Source organism: Hemitrygon akajei, chromosome 2, assembly GCF_048418815.1.
Source record: "Hemitrygon akajei chromosome 2, sHemAka1.3, whole genome shotgun sequence".
Lineage (NCBI taxonomy): Eukaryota > Metazoa > Chordata > Chondrichthyes > Myliobatiformes > Dasyatidae > Hemitrygon > Hemitrygon akajei.
The window spans coordinates 1,890,212-1,914,210 of record NC_133125.1 but is presented as its reverse complement, the minus strand read 5'-3'; the positions used below and the strand labels follow the sequence as shown (position 1 = coordinate 1,914,210).

Genomic DNA, 23,999 nt, shown 5'->3' with positions numbered 1-23,999 from the left:
CTCCACTCTCTGCTTTACACAGGAATCACTCCCTCTGTGATTCCATTGTCCATTTGCCCCTCCTGTTATGTACCCCGTAACGGGTTAAAAAGGACCAGCAGAAATGGACATACCTGGAGTCTGAGTCTTCCATTATAAACTCTGTTTTATTAGTAACTACGTGATAAAGTAATATAAAACAAGATAAGGTAAACCGGTTAGCAAAGTATATGCATATATAAGTGAGTAATTAAAGTTCCCAAGCTTCTCCCAGCTCAGGTAATTAGCTGATACAGTCTTACAGTGGTATGGTAAGTAGTCAGTTCAGTTCTGGAATTTGATTTGAGTAGAGTTGGAGAGAAAGGGAGTTGTTTTGTCTTCCCAGTTTCGATGCCGTCGATCTTCCATGTTGTCCTCCTGCTCCCGAACTTACAGTCACCGACTGTGACCACAAAAAGAGGATGCCGTTTACACGTGGTACCGCTATCAGCCCAGGCAAGGGTTAAACACACCGATAGCATTCCACTGGTCACCCCTTTGTCCACACTGTGAGCAAAAACCCCACCCTTGTCATGGGCAAACAAAGCTCACCAGTGTCCTCCTTGGTGTCTGGCGTGTCTGATTACAAAGCCAGCTGACCTTGTAAATATCCCACAAGTGCTGAACACTAGCTGTCCATCATATGGTTCCGCCTTTCAGTTTCCAAGGCAACTCACAGACTTTCTCTCTCTCCGTTGCTGAAATAGCACACACGCTGTTCGCTCCCTCTCGCTCTCTCTTTTTAAAGGAACAGTCCATTTAGAATAATTCTTCAGATCTTGTCACACCTCCCTCCTTTCAAGAAAAATTTTGACGAAGCAGCAAAATTTTTGTCTTAACTATCGATTATACAGCTTAAAGCAATACATGTGTAATTATCAGGTAACATAACAAAGCAATACAAACTCAAACTTAACATCTAGATAGATAGATACTTTATTCATCCCCATGGGGAAATTCAACTTTTTTCCAATGTCCCATACACTTGTTGTAGCAAAACTAATTACATACTATACTTAACTCAGTAAAAAATATGATATACATCTAAATCACTATCTCAAAAAGCATTAATAATAGCTTTTAAAAAGTTCTTAAGTCCTGGCGGTAGAATTGTAAAGCCTAATGGCATTGGGGAGTATTGACCTCTTCATCCTGTCTGAGGAGCATTGCATCGATAGTAACCTGTCGCTGAAACTGCTTCTCTGTCTCTGGATGGTGCTATGTAGAGGATGTTCAGAGTTATCCATAATTGACCATAGCCTACTCAGCGCCCTTCGCTCAGCTACCGATGTTAAACTCTCCAGTACTTTGCCCACGACAGAGCCCGCCTTCCTTACCAGCTTATTAAGACGTGAGGCGTCCCTCTTCTTAATGCTTCCTCCCCAACACGCCACCACAAAGAAGAGGGCGCTCTCCACAACTGACCTATAGAACATCTTCAGCATCTCACTACAGACATTGAATGACGCCAACCTTCTTAGGAAGTACAGTCGACTCTGTGCCTTCCTGCACAAGGCATCTGTGTTGGCAGTCCAGTCTAGCTTCTCGTCTAACTGTACTCCCAGATACTTGTAGGTCTTAACCTGCTCCACACATTCTCCATTAATGATCACTGGCTCCATATGAGGCCTAGATCTCCTAAAGTCCACCACCATCTCCTTGGTCTTGGTGATATTGAGATGCAGGTCTAGATATCTAGACAAACAGTCTGCTATAATATTGTCAGTACCTTTCACATGTTTTATTTCCATGTCATATTCTTGCAAGATCAGACTCCAGTTAAGTAACCTTCTATTCTTATCCTTCATTTTACTCAGAAACACTAATGGATTATGGTCTGTGTAAACCACAAGTGGTTTCTGCGCAGGACATATGTAGACATCAAAATGTTGTAGTGCTAAAATGAGTGCTAACAACTCTTTTTCAACAGTGGAGTAATTTTTCTGATGTACATTAAATTTCTTTGCGAATAAGCTACTGGATGTTCAATTTCATCATCGTCCTCTTGCAACAATACTGCCCCAGCAGCTTCATCACTAGCGTCTATCGTGATCGAAAATGGTTTATTGAAATCAGGTGCGTTGAGCACAGGGTGATAACACAGAACGGTTTTCAGGCAGTTAAATGCCTCTTGGCAGAGGTCAGTCCACACAAATCTTTCACTCTTCCCTAGGAGTTTCGTTAGGGGGAGAGTGATGCCTGCAAAGTTCTTACTAAACCAACGGTAATAAAACCTTCGTAACGCTTTCTTACCCGTCGGAACAGGAACCTGAACCTTGGCCTGCACAGGTGCCAGTTGGCCCTGGCCTACTACATAGCCCAGATACGTGACAGTGGCGTTGGCAAAATATACATAACAAGATTTACAGTGAGATTTGCCTTGGACAGCCTTTTAAACAGTTTCTCTACTGCTGAGATATGCTCTTCCCAGGTGTCATTCCATACAACCAAGTCATCAATATGAACCCCTGTATTTTCTAAACCCTGAATCACTGAATTCATCATCCTTTGGAACATCCCTGGAGCATTTTTCATTCCAAAGGGTAAAACATTGTACTCATACAGTCCAGATGGTGTCACAAATGCAGATATTTCCTTAACCCCGTCTGTCAAAGGAACACACCAGTATCCTTTTAACAGTTTAATCTTTGTAAGGTATTTATCCTTCCCCACTCTATCAATACAGTCATCCACTCTTGGGATGGGATAAGCATCTGTTTAGTTACTGCATTAACTTTCCTGTAGTCAGTACAGAATCTCATACTCCCATCCGGCTTAGGGACAATCACACAAGGTGACGCCCAGTCTGAAGTGGATGGCCTAATTATGCCGGCTGTTAGCATGTATCCGATTTCTTGTTCAACCATTTTATTTTTGTCTTGGTTCATTCTGTAAGGGTGCTGCTTAGTGGGATCAACTCTATCTACAATTACATCATGCCTCACACTGTACACAGTCTGGAATGTCAGGGAATAAATCTTTATACTTGTTAATTAAGCTCTTCAGTTGTTTTTGCTGCCTTGGCAGCAAATGATGGATCTTTCTGTCAATATTTTTCAAAACTTCAGCATTTCCAAGTCTCGTGGAAACTACATTGAGCTCATTAAAATTATCTGGTATCCCAGTACCAGGCACCACAATTTCCTCTGTTGTCATAACAGTACTTACAGGTGCTGGTTCGAGGTCATGATAAGGCTTGATCATATTTACATGTATGACCTGTGTAGCCTTCCATCGGTCAGGAGTTTTAATAACATAATTCAAAGAATCAATTTTCTTAATTATTTAATATGGTCCACTAAATCTGGCTTGAAGGAGGTTGGTAAGGAGGGGGAACAGCACCAAGACTTTATCTCCAACGTGATATCTCTGCTCCCTCGCCTTCCTGTCATACCACTGCTTCACGTTTATCTGAGAGTGCTGTAATTTCTGCCTCGCAAGGTCACAAGCCTTGTTAAGTCTGTCTCTGAATTCCAAAACATAATTAAGCAGGCTTATACACACTTCCTGATCTGACCACCGCTTTCCAAGTAGGGTCAAAGGTCCCCTAGCTTTGTGACCAAAAACAAATTGAAACGGGCTGAAGCCCAAAGACTCTTGAATTGAATCTTGAACAGCAAATAGGAGTAGGGGAACCCTTTCATCCCAGTTTCTTCCATTTTCCACACAGTACATTTTAATCATTGCCTTAAGAGTGGAGTGAAACCATGCCAAAGCCCCCTGGGTCTCTGAGTGATATGCAGATGGCACAATGTGCTTAGCTCCCAACTCTTTAACTATCCCCTGGAATGTTCTCGAAGTAAAGTTACTACCCTGGTCAGATTGGATTTCTTTAGGTAGACCTACCAGTGTGAGAAATTTAATAAGTGCTTTTACCACAGTCTTGGCCCTGATGTTTCTGAGAGGCACCGCTTCAGGGAACCTAGACGCAGCACACATGATTGTTAACAGATATTCATAGCCAGCTGCAGTCTTTGGCAATGGGCCAACACAATCCTCTATGACCCTGGAAAAAGATTCACCAAAAGCAAGTATTGGTCTAAGTGGTGCTACTTGAATCACCTGGTTAGGTTTTCCCACAACCTGACAGGTATGAACAGTCTTGCAAAAATTCACAACATCCTTTCTTAAATTAGACAAGTAGAATTCCTTTATAATCCTGTTCACTGTCTTTCTCACTCCAAAGTGTCCACCTAAAGACATACTATGAGCCATGTTTAAAATCTCAGCCCTGTAAACTTTCAGGACCACAACTTGATGTTCAATGGCCCAATCCTCACTTGCAGGCACAGTCGGTGGTCTCCACTTCTTCATTAACACCCCATCCTTAAAATAATATCCTACTGACTCTCTCTGAACCTCCTCTTCTGTGAGAGCTGTCTCCATTAACGTAGAAGTTTCAGAATCTTGACTTTGTTCTCTATAAATTCATCCCTGGATAAGGACAAACCTTTCTCATCCCCCTTACTACCCAAATCCTGATGTAACATGGAAGGTAGAAAAGTCTCTGAGAAATTCTCATAAGTTTAACCCCTGTCTTTACTATCTGCGTCAGCAGCCTTTTCAGACATGCTTCATGCACATGCGGGGTAAACATCAGTATCTGTGTGTGTGTCGCCAGCTACAGGCTTTCTCCTTAGCTGCAGTGCTGAATAAAAATCCCTACTTGCAAGGTCATTACCCAGCAAGACATCAACATTGTCTATTGGCAACTCAGATATTACCACGATCTTAACAGGTCCTGACACCAATTTGCATTTCAAAATTACCTTACGCAAAGGCACAGACTCAGTCCCCTTTCCAATTGCTCTAATAATATTGACTTAATCAGTTTTTGTCTCATCACCAAAGTCCAAAACACTATCCAATATTAGTGACTGAAAAGCCCTAGTATCTCTTCAGATTCTCCTTGGAACTGGGGTTGACCCCTCTTTTACAGACACAAACCCATCTGAGATAAACCACTTAATCCCTCTTGCACTCAGTCAGACTCCTTCTTTCTCCGTGGTGTCTCAACCGACTGAACACAACCAGTAGAGATTGTCTCCTTTTCCTTTCCTTTTTTCCTTTTCATAGCAAAACAATTCGCTGCCACATCACTAGGCTTCTTACAATAGTGACAGGTGAAACTGGGAAACTTCCCTTTTGACTGCTTTCCTTCCTCCTTACTCTTGTCACTAGTTCCCAACTTACTCTCTGGTTTAACCTGTGGTGTATTTTTTTTTTATCCCTGCTACTCCTTTGGTAGTTTCTGCTCAGGAAAAACTTTACCTTGTGGGTTAAAGCATACTCATCTGCTAACCTAGCAAACTCTAGACAGGGCCTCAGCCTCTTTTTCATTCAAGTACGTCTTGATGTTGTCAGGGACCCAGTTTTTAAGTTCTTCAATCACCATCAACTCTCTTAAATTGTTAATGTTCTCATTCGCCCCTTTTGAGGTACACCAATGATCAAAGTATACTCATTTTTCATGGGCAAACTCCACATAAGTTTGGCTCCTGGACTTCCTCAAATCTCTGAACTTTTGTCTATACGCCTCCGGAACCAACTCATGGACTTAAAGCACAGCATCCTTAACTGTGGCATAATTCTTTGACTGTTCAAGGGTCAGGGCAGAATACGCCTGCTGAGCCTTCCCCTTCAACACACTTTGTAACATGACAGCCGAATGATCCCTTGGCCATTTCCGAGTCTGGGCCACCTTTTCAAAGTGTAGGAAATACCAATCAACTTCAGCTTCATCAAATGGCGGTACTAACTTAATTTCTTGTTTGATATTAAATGGTACCACCAGCTCATCATCATGATCTGGCACTGGGCCTCCTTGCTGCATTCTCTCTATCCTATTCAACTCAAACTCCCTCTGCCTTTCTGTTTCATCCCTCTTTTTGTCTGCCTCCCTAGCCTCATGTATCCTTTGCTTTTCTGCTTTGTCAATCTCAAGCTGTTTTAACTGCAACTCATACTCATACTTCAGTTTTGCTGCCTGAAGCTGAACCTCAACCTCAGTAAGCACTTTACCTTCAGCAAACATTTCCAACACCTCCACTTCCAATTTCCCCTTGGCTACATGATGCTGTGCTATTAACAGCTGTATCTGAGCCTTCTTCATTTGAGTGGTTGCCTTAACTTTTAACTTATGAGAAATTCCCAATTTCATATCCCTCTTAGCATCATCAGGGGCTGGTTCTGCCACAAACTTATTAACCTCAAACTCCATTTCTGCTAATAATCCACTCACACAAATTAAAAGGGAATTTCCCCAATCTAATTAACTAGTCAATCAAGCCCCCAACAAGCTTTAGAATGTCTCCCACCAATTTGTTCAGATCCTGGATGTAGGCCCCAATTTTGTTACGTACCCCATAATGGGTTAAAAAGGACCAGCAGAAATGGACACACCTGGAGTCTGAGTCTTCCATTATAAACACTATTTTATTAGAAACTACGTGATAAAGTAATATAAAACAAGATAAGGTAAATCGGTTAGTAAAGTATATGTATATTTGTAGGTGAGTAATTAAAGTTCCCAAGCTTCTCCCAGCTCAGGTGATTAGCTGATACAGTCTTACAGTGGTATGGTAAGTAGTCAGTTCAGTTCTGGAATTTGATTTGAGTAGAGTTGGAGAGAAAGGGAGTTGTTTTGTCTTCCCAGTTTCGATGCCGTCGATCTTCCATGTTGTCCTCCTCCTCCCGAACTTACAGTCACCGGCTGTGACCACAAAAAGAGGATGCCGTTTACACGTGGTACCGCTATCAACCCAGGCAAGGGTTAAGCACACTGATAGCGTTCCACTGGTCACCCCTTTGTCCACACTGTGAGCAAAAAACCCCACCCTTGTCGTGGGCAAACAAAGCTCACCAGTGTCCTCCTTGGTGTCTGGTGTGTCTGATTACAAAGCCAGCTGACCTTGTAAATATCCCACAAGTGCTGAACACTAGCTGTCCATCATATGGTTCCGCCTTTCAGTTTCCAAGGCAACTCACAGACTTTCTCTTGTGCTTGTATGTGTGCTTGCAACACTGTGTGTCAGACAGAGTGGTCAGCAGCACTGGGGCTCCACAGGGGACTGTCCTATCTCCCTTTCTCTTCACCATCTACACCTCGGATTTCAACTACTGCACAGAGTCTTGCCATCTTCAGAAGTTTTCTGATGACTCTGCCATAGTTGGATGTATCAGCAAGGGAGATGAGGCTGAGTACAGAGCTACGGTGGGAAACTTTGTCACATGGTGCAAGCAGAATCATCTGCAGCTTAATCTGAAAAAGACTAAGGAGCTGGTGGTGGACCTGAGGAGGGCTAGGGCACCGGTGACCCCTGTTTCCATCCAAGGGGTCAGTGTGGACATAGTGGTGGATTACAAATACCTGGGGATACAAATGGACAATAAACTGGACTGGTCAAAGAACACTGAGGCTGTCTACAAGAAGGGTCAGTGCCATCTCTATTTCCTGAGGAGACTGAGGTCCTTTAACATCTGCCGGACGATGCTGAGGATGTTCTACGAGGCTGTGGTGGCCAGTGCTATCATGTTTGCTGTTGTGTGCTGGGGCAGCAGGCTGAGGGTAGCAGACACCAACAGAATCAACAAACTCATTTGTAAGGCCAGTGGTGTTGTGGGGGTGGGACTGGACTCTCTGACAGTGGTGTCTGAAAAGAGGATGCTATCCAAGTTGCATGCCATCTTGAACAATGACTCCCATCCACTCCATAATGTACTAGTTAGGCACAGGAGTACATTCAGCCAGAGACTCATTCCACTGAGATGTAACACTAAGCGTCATAGGAAGTCATTCCTACCTGTGGCCATCAAACTTTACAGCTCCTCCCTCAGAGTGTCAGACACCCTGAGCCAATAGGCTGGTCCTGGACTTATTTCCACTTGGCATGATTAAATTATTATTATTTAATTATTTATGGTTTTATATTGCTATATTTCTTCACTATTCTTGGTTGGTGCGGCTGTAACGAAACCCAATTTCCCTCGGGATCAATAAAGTATGTCTGACTGTCTGTCTGTCTGTCTGTCTCTCCGTTGCTGAAATAGCACACACGCTGTTCGCTCCCTCTCTCTCTTTTTTTGAAGGAACAGTCCACTTAGAATAACTCTTCAGATCTCGTCACACTCCTCACTAACTTCCCTTCTGGCACTTACCCTGCAAGTGGCCAAAATGCTACACCTGCCCATTTACCTCATCCCTCACCTGCATTCAAGGCCCCAAACAGTCCTTCCAGGTGAGGCAACTCTTCAACTTTGAATCTGCTGGGGTTGTCTATTGAGTCCAGTGCTCCTGATGCAGCCTCCTCTACGTTGGTGAGATGGGCAATAGATTGGGGACTGCTGTGTTGAGCACGATTGCTCCATCTGCAGAAATCAGGATTTTCCATTTCAATTCCAATCCCCGCTCCCATTCTGCACGTTGGTCCATGGTTTCCTACTTGCCATGATGAGGTGACTCTCAGAGTGGAGGAGCAACACCTCATATTCTGTCTAGGTAGCCTCCAACCTGATGGTATGAACATCAATTCCTCCAGCTTCTGGTAATTTCCCCCTTCCCCTTCCCTCTTCTTCATTTCCCACTCTGGTTCCCCTCTAACCTCATCTCACCTGCCTATCACCTCCCCCAGGTTCCCCTCCTCCTTTCCTTTCTCTCATGGTCCATTCTCCTCTCATTTCAGATTCCTTCTTCTTTAGCCTTTTTCCTTTTCTACTTATCACCTCCCAGCGTTTTACTTCATCGCCCCTTCCAGCTTCACTGATGACCTCCCAGCTTGTTCTCCTTCCCCACCCCTTCTTTTTCCTGGCTTCTTCCCTCTTCCTTTCCAGTCCCGATAAAGAGATGCAGCCTGAAACATTGACTGTTTGTTCATTTCCAGATGCTGCCTGTTCCTCCAGCATTTTACGTGTGTTTATCTAATCATACAGCAGCAACTCAATGCATAAAACACACACAGGCATGGCCAAGAGGTTCAGCCGTTGTTCAGATCAAACATCAGAATGAGGAGGAAATGTGATCTAAGTGGCTTTGACCGTGGAATGATTGTTGGTGCCAGATGGGGTGGTTTGAGTATTTCAGAAAGTATTGACCCTCTGGGATTTTAATGTACAACACTCTCCAGAGTTTACAGAAAACAGTGTGAAAACCAAAACAAAAAATATCCAGTGAGCTGCAGTTCTTATTGTCAAAAATATCCTATAAGTGAGAGAGATCAGAGGAGGATGGGCAGACTGGTTCGAACTGACAGGAAGGAGACAATGACGTGTTACAACAGTGGTGTGCAGAAGAGCATCTCTGGATCGTTGAACCTTGAAGTGGATGGGTTGCAGCAGCAGAAAACCACAAACATACACTGTGGCAGGGGTACCGAATAAATTGGCCAATGAGTTTGCAAACATTGATTTCTACAGACATATGTATGAAACTCGTTCCCAGTTTCGTAATTTCTCATTCCAGACCCCTGTGGGCATGCTGTGTAGTCATACTGTGTGGGCTTTGAAATGTGTGGCGATTTTTGCGGTACGTGTAACACACACGAAATGCTGGAGGAACCCAGCTGGTCAGGTAGCATCTGTGGAAATATTTCGCTGAGGACTAGGTTTGTTCGTTAACACAAACGACGCAATTCACTGTATGTTTCGATGTACACGTGAATTCAATCTGAATCTACTGACACCATGAGTAAATCGCATTCGGAATCTCCTTCCCCTCTCTGTTCTACAACTGCAGGCAAACAGCAGCGTCTCCATTGACAACGGCGGGACAGCCAATGACTATAGTTTGGGAGGAGAACTGTGTTTACACCGCAGACGGAACGGAACTCAGAGAGGGTCGAATCCTCAGCCGAGCAGTGGGCATTGGCGCCTCGCTACCTGTGTCCAGGTACAAGACGTGTAGAGTTACACACCAAGCGTCCGTGTCTTTGGACGGAGGGGCGGTGTGGTCTGTGTGCCGAGGTGACAGGTGGACTTCCCGGGGGCGCCACGATCATTGGCACCGGATCACCTGTTCACCCCACCGACCGCGCCCTGAATGGGCACCAGTGATTGACATAGGCCCGAGCAAATGGTCAGCACGGGGAGGCGGGCTCTCGCGGGTTACCCACCAATGGGTGAAGGGTTAGGAAGGGTGTCGGTGTCTCAGAGCCGTGTTGGGATCGTCCGTTGATGAGGTGCTGCTACCGAGTACTTTGTTCTCATATTGTTTGTCCCTGTCAGTTTTGAAGTGCAGTCGCAGCGGTTCCACAGCCCGAAACATGTCGAGTCGCGTGTTGGACAGCCCACCTCCCTACCAGCCAGGCAGTGAGTACGGGTGAGTACAGCTCGGTGCGCAGTCTCTCTCACCTGCTCCCGATTCACCACCCCTACCATCCGGGCAGCGAGTACGGGAGCGAACAGCTCGGTGCTCAGTCTCTCTCACCTGCTCCCGATTCACCACCCCTACCATCCGGGCAGCGAGTACGGGAGCGAACAGCTCGGTGCTCAGTCTCTCTCACCTGCTCCCGATTCACCACCCCTACCATCCGGGCAGCGAGTACGGGAGCGAACAGCTCGGTGCTCAGTCTCTCTCACCCGCTCCCGATTCACCACCCCTACCATCCGGCAGCGAGTACGGGAGCGAACAGCTCGGTGCTCAGTCTCTCTCACCCGCTCCCGATTCACCACCCCTACCATCCGGCAGCGAGTACGGGAGCGAACAGCTCGGTGCTCAGTCTCTCTCACCCGCTCCCGATTCACCACCCCTACCATCCGGGCAGTGACTACGGGTGAGTACAGCTCGGTGCTCAGTCTCTCTCACCTGCTCCCGATTCACCACCCCTACCATCCGGGCAGCGAGTACGGGAGCGAACAGCTCGGTGCTCAGTCTCTCTCACCCGCTCCCGATTCACCACCCCTACCATCCGGCAGCGAGTACGGGAGCGAACAGCTCGGTGCTCAGTCTCTCCCACCCGCTCCCGATTCACCACCCCTACCATCCGGCAGCGAGTACGGGAGCGAACAGCTCGGTGCTCAGTCTCTCTCACCTGCTCCCGATTCACCACCCCTACCATCCGGCAGCGAGTACGGGAGCGAACAGCTCGCTGCTCAGTCTCTCTCACCCGCTCCCGATTCACCACCCCTACCATCCGGCAGCGAGTACGGGAGCGAACAGCTCGGTGCTCAGTCTCTCCCACCCGCTCCCGATTCACCACCCCTACCATCCGGCAGCGAGTACGGGAGCGAACAGCTCGGTGCTCAGTCTCTCTCACCCGCTCCCGATTCACCACCCCTACCATCCGGCAGCGAGTACGGGAGCGAACAGCTCGGTGCTCAGTCTCTCCCACCCGCTCCCGATTCACCACCCCTACCATCCGGCAGCGAGTACGGGAGCGAACAGCTCGGTGCTCAGTCTCTCTCACCCGCTCCCGATTCACCACCCCTACCATCCGGCAGCGAGTACGGGAGCGAACAGCTCGGTGCTCAGTCTCTCTCACCCGCTCCCGATTCACCACCCCTACCATCCGGCAGCGAGTACGGGAGCGAACAGCTCGGTTGTCGGACTGCTCCGCTCCTTCCGTTCTCTCCCCATTCTCAGCCGAGTCTACTTTGAGACGTCTAAAACTGCTCTTTCTTTTAAAAAAATATTTAATTTGTTCTTTTTGTGAAAACACAAGTAAATGCAAGTAAGAGTTTTCATTGCTCCTGTGTACACACGTATGTATGTGTGCAGATAAAAATAAACTCGAAACGTTGGTATTTCTCAGCTGTTGGCTTGTGTGTGTGAGGAGGTTCACTCCTGAATCCATCCGTTTTGATCCGACGTCTGGACACCTGTCACTTCCTCGTATATAAATGCGACTGACTACGCTCTTGTGCTCCCACCATCCTTGTGAGTGAGTGAGCAGGAGCTTTTCTTTTTGAGCGAAGGAGGGTGAGAAGTGACTTGATAGCAGTGTACAAATGATAAGAGGCAGAGGTCCAGTGGACAGCCAGAGACCGCCGATCTCCCTATACCCAATACCAGAGGGCTTAATTTTAAGGTGGATGGAGGAAATTATAGGGGTGGATGTTGGAGGTAGTTTTTTTTACAGAGTGGTGGGTGGGTGTATGGAACGGGCTGCCAGAGGTGGTGGTACAGGCAGATGGGCACATGGATGATAGAAAATGGAGGGTTCTGCAGGACGGAAGGGTTCGATTAATTTAAGAGTAGGCGAAAGGTTGGCATAACATGGCGGGCTAATGTTCTATGTAAAAAGAAAAACAACAAAGTCAAATGCGGGTCCCTCCCGGATAAAAGCAGATTTTGGAAGGAGAAATAAGAAAATAGCAAAGGAATTGAACACTTTGTGTCTTCCTGAAAAGCACCTCAGAGGACTGAAGAACTGAGGATCCGGAGTTTCCACTGAGGAAATGAAGGAGAAAGTTAGTGAATAAAGTAGAGCTGGAGAAGTTAACTGTGAAAACTAACAAATCCTGGGGACATGACCATTTATATTCAGAGTATTGAAAGAGATCAAGAGACTGCTGGAGGCAACTCGCATCAACAGTGATGAAATGCTTTGAGAGGTTGGTCTTGACTTGACTGAACTCCTGCCTCAGCAAGGACCTGGACCCATTGCAATTTGCCTATCACCACAATAGGTCAATGGCTGAGGCAATCTCAATGGCTCTCCACAGGGCTTCATACCACCTGGACAACACAAACACCTACATCAGGATGCTGTTCATCGACTATAGCTCAGCATTTAATACCATCATTCCCACAATCCTGATTGAGAAGTTGCAGAACCTGGGCCTCTGTACCTGCCTTTGTAACTGAATCCTCGCCTTCCTAACCGGGAGACCACAATCTGTGCGGATTGGTGATAACATATATTCCTCGCTGATGATCAACACTGGTGCACCTCAGGGGTGTGTGCTTAGCCCACTGCACTACTCTCTATATACACATGACTGTGTGGCTAGGCATAGTTCAAATACCATCTATAAATTTGCTGACGATACAATCATTGTTGGTAGAATCTCAGGTGGTGACGGGAGGGCGTACAGGAGTGAGCTATGCCAACTAGTGGGGTGGTGCCACAGCAACAACCTGGCACTCAACGTCAGTAAGACGAAAGAGCTGATTGTGGACTTCAGGAAGGGTAAGATGAAGGAACACGTACCAATCCTCATAGAGGGATCAGAAGTGGGGAGAGTGAACAGCTTCAAGTTCCTCGGTGTCAAGATCTCTGAGGATCTAATCTGGTCCCAACATATTGATGTAGTCATAAAGAAGACAAGACAGCGGCTATACTTTATTAGAGAGTTTGAAGAGAATTGGCATGTCAACAAATACACTCAAAAACTTCTATAGTTGTACCATGGAGAGCATTCTGACAGGCTGCATCACTGTCTGGTATGGAGGGGCTACTGCACAGGACCAAAAGAAGTTGCAGAAGGTTGTAAATCTACTCAGCTCCATCTTGGGTACTAGCCTACAAAGTACCCAGGACATCTATAGGGAGTGGTGTCTTAGAAAGGCAGCATCCATTATTAAGGACCTCCAGCACCCAGAGCATGCCCTTTTCTCACTGTTACCATCAGGGAGGAGGTACAGAAGCCTGAAGGCACCCACTCAGCGATTCAGGAACAGCTTCTTCCCCTCTGCCATCCGATTCCTAAGTGGACATTGAATCTTTGGGCACTAGCTCACTTCTTAAAAAAATACACAGTATTTCTGTTTTTGCCCATTAAAAAAAAATCTATTCAATATATGTAATTGATTTACTTGTTTATATATTATTACTTTAATATTATAATTCTTTTCACCACCTTGGAGTGAGAGACAGTTAAGGGGGCGAACTGTTAGTGGTGAAATGGGGCAGTCTCTAATAGAGCACAAGAGTTAAGAAGAGAAGAACATTCAGGTGCTTGAGCCTAGTCTACTGTTCAGTCATGGAATATACAGTATTCCTCAAGCCCACTTTCCTGCCCTGTCTCTCTAACCCTTAAGTCCATTACTGATTGGCTCTATTGATCTCGGCCTACAGTTACATAACATCCTGTACACAATACTCTCACAATTCTGTCTTGGGTGAGAAACAACAGACTTGCCGCAGGAGAAGCACTGAGGTCCTTGTTGTTCTCACAGAGGCTGCCATAAAGGGCAGCATGGTAGTGTAATACTATGCAGCCCCACTGGAAGATTTGGAGTTCAATTCCTGCCAGTCTATAAGGAGTTTTTTCATTCTCTCCATGATCGTGTGGGTTCCCCCCCACTACCCAGTGCTCTGGTTTGCTTCCACATCCAAAGCATCACAGGTTAGGGTGAGTGAGTTGTGGGCATGCTGTTTTGGTGCCAGAAGAGTGGTGACATTTGTGGGCTGTCCTCTGCACGTTCTTTGACACAAATGATGCATTTCACTGTATGTTTCATTTTACATGTGACTAATAAAGCTAATGTTTAAAGACCTTTAGGCTGCCTCATATCAAAAATGCCTCATAAGTTGTAAAGTGCTATCAAAAGACTTTGGCTGTAAGAGGAAACATGAGCTTTTCTCAATGATGGCCTTTATAAGGGGAAAATGTTGTAATTTATGAAAAAAGACAATCTAGGATTACTTTTCTGTAAGTAATGTTTGATTTGTGTTGTTGAATTAACTCTTTATTTTCCACATTCTAGCCGTGGTTCACTCTATGCCCCGAGTAAGGACATGTACGATGGAGACCTGCGATCACATCCGGCTGGTTCCTACTATCCAGATGAAACGCAGCATTTCTACAAGTGGTCTTCTCCTCCCGGAATTATCAAGATTCTGGCAGTTCTCATCATTGTGATGAGCATCGGCATCTTTGCTTGTGTGGCATCCACTCTCCCCTGGGACATGGACTATTACGGGGGAGGGATGGGTGTAGGAAACGGCATGGGATATGGGGGTTATGGAGGTTATGGGGGAGTTGGCACTGGATATGGATCTGGTACAGGCTATGGATACGGAGCTGGAGTCGGAGCATATGGATACGGAGGCGGCTACACTGATCCGCGGGCGGCTAAAGGCTTCATGATTGCGTTAGCGGCCGTCTCTTTCATAACACTGCTCGTTGTCTTCATCATCCTCGTTTCTAGGGCCAGTCTTTCAAGAACAAGGAAGTTTTATTTAATTCTGATCATTTCATGTGCAGTCGTCGGCTTTATAATGTTTGTGGCGACGATTGTCTACATCATGGGAGTCAATCCCACTGCGCAGGCTGCCGGATCGGTGTTTTACAATCAGCTGCTGACGCTCTGTAATCAGTTCTACATCCCATCCACTACTGGAGTCTTCACTAACCAGTATCTCTACCATTACTGTGTTGTCGAACCACAGGAGGTGAGTATCTCCACCCTCTGAGGTGAAGCAAACTGCAGTGTCATTTTGTTGTCATGTTCTCAATGCACTCTGTCCAGATTGAAGTGGTCAGGACTAATTTTGTAGTGAAGTAAGATAACAATGACAGTCATAGAACACTGCAGCTCAGAGGCCCTTTGGTCCAATTAGTCCATGCCATTCTCTTAATCTACCTAATCCCATTGACCTGCATCCAGACCATCACCCTCCATACCCCTCCCATCCATGAGCCTAGCCAAACTTTTCTAAAAAGTTGAAATCAAAGCCAGATTATCACTCCTGGCAGCTTGTTGCATGCTCTCACCATCCTCTCATGTGGCCCTTAAATATTTCACCCTTCACCCTTAACCTGTGATCACCAGTTCTAGTCTTAACCAACCTAGTGGATAAAGCCTGCTTGCACTTACCCTATCTATACTCCTCAGAATTTTGTATACCTCTATAAAATCTCCCCTCAGACTCCTGTGCTCCAGGGAATAAAGACCTAAGCCATTCAACCTTTCCCTATAACACGGGTCCTCATATCCTTGTACATGTTCTCTGCACTCATTCAGTCTGCAGTACTCCAAGTTCAGCCTCACCCACACCCTGTACAATGTCAATATAACGCCAGAGGAGACATCTGACAGAGGTTTATAAAATTGAGAGGCATTGATAGAGTAGACAGACAGTATCTTTTTCCCAGGTTCGAAATATTTAATACCAGAGGGCATACATTTAGGGTGAGAGGGAGATTATTTCAAAGGAGATGTGAGGAGCAAGTTTTTATACACTGGTGGGTGCCTGGAATATGCTGCTTGGGGTGGTGTATAGGCAAATACATTAGAGACGTTTAACAGACAGTTAGATAGGTACATGAATGTGAGGGAAGTGGAAGGATTAGTTAGCAACTTGATTGCTAATTTAATTTTCAATACAAGATTTTGAGCTGAAGGGCTTGTTCTGTTCTATCCACAACTCTTGTACTCAATCCAGTACTGTTGACAAATTTATTTTATTTGAAGGCATTTGATAGGTACGTTAATTTTTGCTGTCAAGGTACCAGAGAATAGAAATGTGTTGTGGTGACTTTTACCTGAACAGGCTGAAAAATTCTAATCTTAAATATGCTGGGGCTGCAAGTAGTTGCATTGATCAAAGTGCATTGTGGAGGGTTTCTGTGTTAGGATTACAGTATTCAGTCAACCTTTAATTCACTGGGTAGTGAATGGGGCCAAAGTGATTCAAACCCAGACTCAGCCTTGTAAGTCAATGTTAAGCTGAAAACTTGTGACTTTGGGTAATTATCCAATGAAATATGAACAAACACTACATAATATTTTGTTTAAAAAGTAAACTCTTAACAAGAAACTGCTAAACAAAGTATCCAGACAATTGTTCCCAATAAAATTGTGGCCAATATTAATAGTCTGTTAAGTGTTTAACTGATATTTCATGCTTAATTTTACATTGACATTTCTGGGGGAATTTTCTGAAAACATTAATGAATTTTAAAAGCAATTATTTATAAATAGAGCTATGTAAGGTTTTTTCATTCAGAAATGTGATTTGATAACTTTGCAATGAAGCAGGGAATTCACTGGCTGACACTTATAGATCAGACTGTAACAGTGCTGTTGAATACTGATGCGAGTCTTGCTCATCTTGTTTTGTAATCTCCCTCAAGGCCCTAGCAATTGTCATGGGATTCATGATTGTAATAGCTTTGGGTCTGATCATCTTCTTTGCATATAAAACACGAAGCAAGATTTCACGATACGGTAAAGACAACATCCTGTGGGATAAGATTCCCATGGAAAGTGAGATGGCTCCAGATGTCGAGGAGTGGGTAAGTTTCTCTTAGTTTGATTCAGTATGTTGTAAATAGTTTATTTTGTAAAATGTTCCTTGCATTGGAAAAATCCGTTGTCATTTGTTTTTTGGTAAGCCAAGTGAGATATTTAAGTAGCAGAGCAAAATAAATTTTCCAACTTTTTATTTAAAAGAAAATCACTTTTCTCAATGTTACTTAGTCAATAGCATCGTAGGGGTGATCCCTGATTATAAATAGGCTAAACAGACACTAAATAAAAAGGAGAATGGATTTTACCAATGATATTTCCAGTGTTTGGAGGAATGTTGTCACTGTAGATAGAGGGATAAGTTCACTGTCTGGGTTGAAGAACATTACAAAATTTATTTCTACAAAACTTGTGCAATAATGTATTCTTTGCACTGAATCTGTAACAATTCTTGGTTTTTGATCTCCAAGACTTGCTTTTTATTTGATATACAGTACTTGTTAGCGTTAGTGAATTGTGTGCATGCTTTGTTGGCATGGCAACACTTGTGGGCTGACCCCAGCACATCCTCAGACTGTAGGTCATTGATGAAAATGGTTCATTTCACTGTATATTTCGATGTCATGTGCATCAAAACAATATGGGGCTTTACAGTAATTATTACAACACAGCGTTTTCTGGAGTTTGGAGTTCAATTCTAGCATTATCATTAAGAGTTTGTACGTTCTCCCCATGAATGCATGGGTTTTCTCCAGTTTCCTCCCACTGTTCGAAGACTTGCCAGTGAATAAGTGAATTGGTCATTGTAAATTGTCTTGAGGATAGGCCAGGGTTAAATTGGGGGTTGCTGGGTTGGGTTGGAAGAGCCTGTTCTGTGCTGTATCTCTTAAATAAAATAAAGCTTAAATTTTTATTGTTTTACTATGTAAATGCACAGAGTGATGTTTATTCTTTCTGATATGTAAGCAGCTTGCAATGAGGTAATGTGAGAGTTTGATATTTGTTGAGTTCTTTTTCATAATGGCAAATGTCTGCATGGAGTCGGTAGAACATTGGGCTTATGCACATTGAGAAGCCCAAACACAGATTTGCTGATATGCTTTCCTTTGTATAAGGACCTGACTGTAATATTGTGTGCTGTAGATGGTGTTAGATACGCTTATTCACTGCTTCAGAAAAGCAGTAGAAAGAAGCATTAGACTGGAGCATCAAGTGCTGGTGCTGGTATGGATTAAGGATTAGTTAGTGGGTGGAACAGTTGGAATAAACACAAGAGATTCTACAAATGCTGGAAATCCAGAGTAATATGCATGAAATGCTGGAGGAACTCAGCAGGTCAGGCAGCATCTACAGAAATGAATAAATAGTCAATCTTTTGGGTTGAGACCCTTCTTTTGGGTTCATGAAGGTGTCTGACAGATGACGGGAGATGGGAAGTTGAGATCAGAAGGAGAATAAGTATGGCTAAGACTCAGTTCATGAAGCTAAAAGATCTACTATGCAATCAGAAGGTAGATATCCAAAGTAGAATCCATTTCCTCGAGTGTTACATATGCTCAGTGCTGAGGTATGGATCAGAAACATGGACCCTGAAGAAGGATGACACGAAACAAATTAATCCTTTTGAAATGTGGTGCTATCGACGAATGTTGAAGATCAGCTGAATAGAGAAAGTTTCAAATGAGAGGGTTTTGTCCGAAGTTGATAGACCACGGATACTGCTGGAGAAGATTATGAAGTTAAAAGTTGCTTATTGTGGACACGTTACGCGGCGATAACATCTTGTCAGACTTGCTATATGGAAAGGTGGAGGGGAAAAAGGGAAGAGGAAGGCAAAGAACAACGTGGCTGGATAACATCAAGGATTGGACCAAGCTGGACAAGATTAGGGATGTTGTGGACAAATGTCGGGACAGAGTAGCGTGGAGGGAAATCATCCGCCAACTGGAAATTCCAGATAGGACCTAACAATGACAACCTGTAAATTAGCCTTCTGGGAGTCTTAAATCCCTCTGCACCTCTGATGCTTGAACCTTCTCATTTTCATAACAGTCTGCACTATTGTTCCTTTTACCAAAATGCATTATCATATATTTCCCAACATTGTATTCCGTCTGCCACTTTTTTGCCCAGTCTTCCAATTTGTCTAAGTCCTACTGTAATCACATTTCTTCCTCAGCACTACCTACCCCTCCACTTGTCTTCATATCATCCGCAAATTTTGCCACAAAGCCATCAATTCCTAACTTTGCCTCCAACTTTCACCCTGCCCTCAAATTTACCTGGTCCATTTCTGACACCTCCCTCTCCTTTCTTGATCTTTCTGTCCCTATCTCTGGAGACAGCTTATCTACTGATGTCTACTATAAGCCTGCAGACTCTCACAGCTACCTGAACTATTCCTCTTCCCACCCTGTCTCTTTCAAAAATGCCATTCCCTTCTTGCTATTCCTCCGTCTCTGCCGCACCTGCTTTCAGGATGAGGCTTTTCATTCCAGGACGAAGGAGATGTCTTCCTTTTTTTAAAGAAAGGGGTTTCCCTTCCTCCACCATCAACTCTGCTCTCAAATGCATCTCTCCCATTTCCCGCACATCTGCCCTCACCCCATCCACCCACCACCCCACTCGGGATAGGGTTCCCCTTGTCCTCACCAGCCTCTGGGTCCAACATATAATTCTTTGTAACTTCCACCATCTCCAACAGGATCCCATCACTAAGCACATCTTTCCCTCCCCCCCACTTCTGCTTTCCGCAGGAATCACTCCCTACGCGACTCCCTAGTCCATTCGTCCCCCATTCCTTCCTACCGATCTCCCTCCCAGCACTTATCCTTGTAAGTGGAACAAGTGCTACACCTGCCCTTACACTTCCTCCCTCACCAGCATTCAGGGCCCCAGACAGTCCTTCCAGGTGAGGCGACACTTCAACTGTGAGTCGGCTGGTGTGGTATACTGTGTCCAGTTATCCTGGTGCAGCCTTCTATATATTGGTGTGACCCGATGCAGACTGGGAGACAGTTTCACTGAATACCTACGCTCTGTCCACCAGAGAAAGCAGGATCTCCCAGTAGCCACACATTTTAATTCCAGGTCCCATTCCCATTCTGATATGTCTATCCATGGCCTCCTCTACTGTCAAGATGAAGCCACACTCAGGTTGGAGGAATCACACCTTATATACCGGCTGGGTAGCCTCCAACCTGATGGCATGAACTTTGATTTCTCTAACTTCCGTTAATGCCCCTCCTCCCCTTCTTACCCCATCCCTTATTTATTTACTATTTTTTCCCTTTTTTCTCTCTCTGTCCCAATCACAATAACTCTCCTTGCCTGCTTTCCATTTCCCTCTGATGCTCCCCTCTCCCTTTCTTTCTCCCTAGGCCTCCCGTTCCATGATCCTCCCCCTTCTCTAGCCATGTATCCCTTTTGCCAAACAACTTTCCAGCTCTTAGCTTCAGCCCTCCCCCTCCTGTCTTATCCTATAATTTCAGACCTCCCCCTCCCACTTTCAAATCTCTTGCTATCTCTTCTTTCTGTTAGTCCTGACAAAGGGTCTCAACCTGAAACGTCGACTGTACTTCTCCCTATAGATGCTGCCTGGCCTGCTGCGTTCCACCAGCATTTTGTGTGTGTTGCTTGAATTTCCAGCATCTGCAGATTTCCTCGTGTTTGCGTTTTTAGATTCCATTATTCAAGTCATTGACAAACAATGTGAAAAGTAATGGTCCCAATACTGACCTGAAGAACACCACTAGTCACTGGCAGCCAACCAGAAAAGGCCCCTTTTATTCCCACTCCCTGCTCCCTACCTGTCAGCCATCCCACTATTCATGCCCAAGGAACTCAGCAGGCCAGGCAACATCTTTGGAAAGAAGTATAGTCAACATTTTGGGCCAAAACTTGCACAGTACTTTTATCCATAGATGCTGCCTGGCCTGCTGAATTCCTCCAGCGTCTTGTGTATGCTGCTTGGATTTCTAGCATCTGCAGATTTTCTCTTGTTTCTGCTATCCATTTCAGTATCTTACCCGTAATGCCATAAGCTTTTATCTTGTTAAACAGCCTCATAAACACCTTATCAAACACCCGAAAAGCCAAGTAAATGTCATCCACTGCCTCTCCTTTGTCCACCCTGCTTGCTACTTACTCAAAGAGCTCTTAACAGATTTGTCAGGCAAGATTTCCCTTCACAGAAACCATGCTGACTTTGACTTATTTCATCATTAGACTCCAAGTATCTTGAAACCACATCCTTAATAATAGACTCCAACACTTTCCCAACCACTGAGGTTAGGCTAACTGGCCTATAATTTCCTTTCTTTTGCCTTCCTTCCTTCTTGAAGAGTGGAGTGGCATTTGCAATCTTCTAGTCCTCCAGGACCGTGCTGTAATCAAGTGATTCTTGGAAGATCATGACCAATGCATCCATTATCTCTTTAGCAACCCCTCTCAGGACTCTGGGATGTAGTCCATCTGGTCCAGGTGTCTTATCTACCTTAAGACCTTTAAGTTTGCCTAGCACTTTTTCCTTTGTAATAGCAATGACACACACTCCTGCTCCCTGACACTCACAGACCTCTGGCACACTGCTAGTGTTTTCCACAGTGAAGACAGTTGCCATATTCATCTGCCATTTCTTTGTCCCCCATTACCACCTCACCAGCATCATTTTCCACTGGTCTAATATCAACTCTCACCTCACTTTTACTCTTTATATAACTGGAAAAACTTTTGGTATCCTACTTTATATTATTGGCTAGTCTGCCCTTGTATTTTATCTTTTTAGCTTTTTTTGTTACCTTTTATTGGATTTTAAAAGCTTCCCAATCAACCAACTTCCCAAATCACTTTTGCTACCTTAAATGCCTTTTCCTTGGATTTTATGTAGTCCTTAACTTCCTTTGTCACTCACGGTTGCCTACTCCTGCCATTTGAGAACTTCTTCTCTGGGACGTAACTGATGGGGAGACAAGGAAAGGGGATTTTTTAATGTACAGTAACTTTATTTTATAAAATAACTTTGTTTATTTCCCTAAACAATGGGAGACATTCTTCTTGCATTGGAATGATGTTGATTCCTCTGAAGCAGTTACACAATGTTTAAATTGGTTCTGATGCTGTACAATTCTGTGGAAGTGGTGTGTGAACTGATGGGTTTTGATTTGGAATGCTTTAAGTATTGAAACTGAAATTCCTCCCACCTGGTGAAGTAAATATTTTTATGCAACACTATGGCGGGATGGTTTCAGGGAGCCAGTTTCTGGGTGTGTCAGTAAACAGGTTTCGAATGGTGAATCTGTAATATGATGCCAATGATTACATTCTGATGGTTCCTGCTACATTGAAGCTGTTTACCTCTGGTGGAAAATTGGAACCCATGTGATTATAAATACCTAAACAAATAAATTACCTTTTAGAAAGTCTTTATTACAATTTGGATGTAACTATTCAATTTATTTGTTAAGCTCTCTGCAGTTTGAAATGAAGCACAAATTTTCTTCCAACACTTGGCTCTACCCTGATGTGTTCACGTGTTATGTGGTATTGGATTACAGGCACAGAACAGGTTTTGTTTTGGTTCTGGTTATTTGAGTCCAGAATGAAACCAGAGACACAATGAGATCACTTTATCTCCTAATGTCAGAAATGTTTAAAGATGTCTGACGTTCAATCATCGATGGTTCATCTTTAAAATCTATATACTGTTTCTTGAAAACCTAGAAATAAATTGAACAAAAAGTTGAGCTTTATTTAAATAATGCTGTGCTGTGTTTTTAATTGAAGTTGCACTTCATAATTAACTGTTCAAAGTTGAAGTTTGTCTTTTAAAACTTGTGTGAGATAGCAATGTTCTATGAAATGTGGAGGTGGGAGATTACGAGGGGCTATAATATGGTCCAAGAGGGAGACAAAGATTAAGAAACTGGAGAAAGAATATTTGCTGACCAAGATTGGGCAACCCTTGGCTGAGGTAAAGAGAAGAGGAATCAAAACTTCCCTTGAATGTTGCATAATTGGAAGAAGAGGGGAAAATGGTCCAGAGCACTGTGTGTGTGTGTGGGGGGGGGGGGGGGGGTAAATCTTTACAGAAACCATTTGAAAGGCAAAGAACTCAACAAAGGGCAAGAAAGAAATGCAGAAAGGCTGAAATCTGAGACAGCACGGTAGCTTAGTGAATAACGCATCACTTTACTGTGCTGGCTATAAGATCAGTGTTCAACTCTCTCTGTCTGTAAGGAGTTTGTACATTCTCCCCATGAACATGTGGGTTTCATCCAGGTGCTCAGGATTCCTCCCACAGTCGATTAGTGTTAGTGAGTTGTGGGCATGGCACAATCCTCGTTGGTTTGATTTGACACAAACAGAGCTTCAAAGTACATATGACAAAAAAGCTAATCTCTCTTTAGAAATTCGACCTGAAAACCTAAAATGCTAGAAAGGCCAGACAGCATCTGTGGAAAGAGCTGTTAATGTTTTTGGGTCAAAAGTCCATAATTCAGAATGGGTTGCCGTGGTGATAAACTGGTTGTTGTAGACAGAAGAGCAGATCATGGCTAATGTAAGCAGTAGGAGGTGGAACAATGTTGAAGAGGCTTTTCACACAGTGGAGGGTGAGTGAAATACTCTGCCAAGGGTGGTGGTAGAGGGAGTACATTAAGGATATATACAACATTCTTGAATCTGTGCAGGATTGGGACAAACTATTTCTCTGATCTCAAAAAAGCAGCCTCCTATGGGACCTGTGTGGGTTTGGTAGAAATACACTGAGGAAATGGATGGTTTTAAAGAGGAAGTGGTGAAGTGTAAGAACAAATGCAGCTGTATCGGGGAGATAGGAACTGATCCAAAC

General features: G+C 44.3%; 1 protein-coding gene across 4 annotated transcripts in view; it reads left to right on the top strand.

Annotated features, from left to right (window-relative positions):
• Positions 1-23,999, top strand: part of LOC140738628 (occludin-like) — a 101,253-nt gene that overhangs the window by 45,356 nt on the left and 31,898 nt on the right. Inside the window, exons 1-4 of one of the 4 annotated variants that reach the window (XM_073066233.1) lie at positions 9,784-9,901; positions 10,237-10,330; positions 14,663-15,350; positions 17,035-17,196. In XM_073066233.1, the coding sequence (XP_072922334.1) occupies positions 10,275-10,330; positions 14,663-15,350; positions 17,035-17,196 (906 nt within the window). In that variant the 5' untranslated portion in view covers positions 9,784-9,901; positions 10,237-10,274. Of the gene's footprint in view, positions 1-9,612; positions 9,902-10,005; positions 10,331-14,662; positions 15,351-17,034; positions 17,197-23,999 lie in introns of those variants that run through there. The other 3 variants (XM_073066215.1, XM_073066225.1, XM_073066242.1) reach the window with 3 other exon arrangements.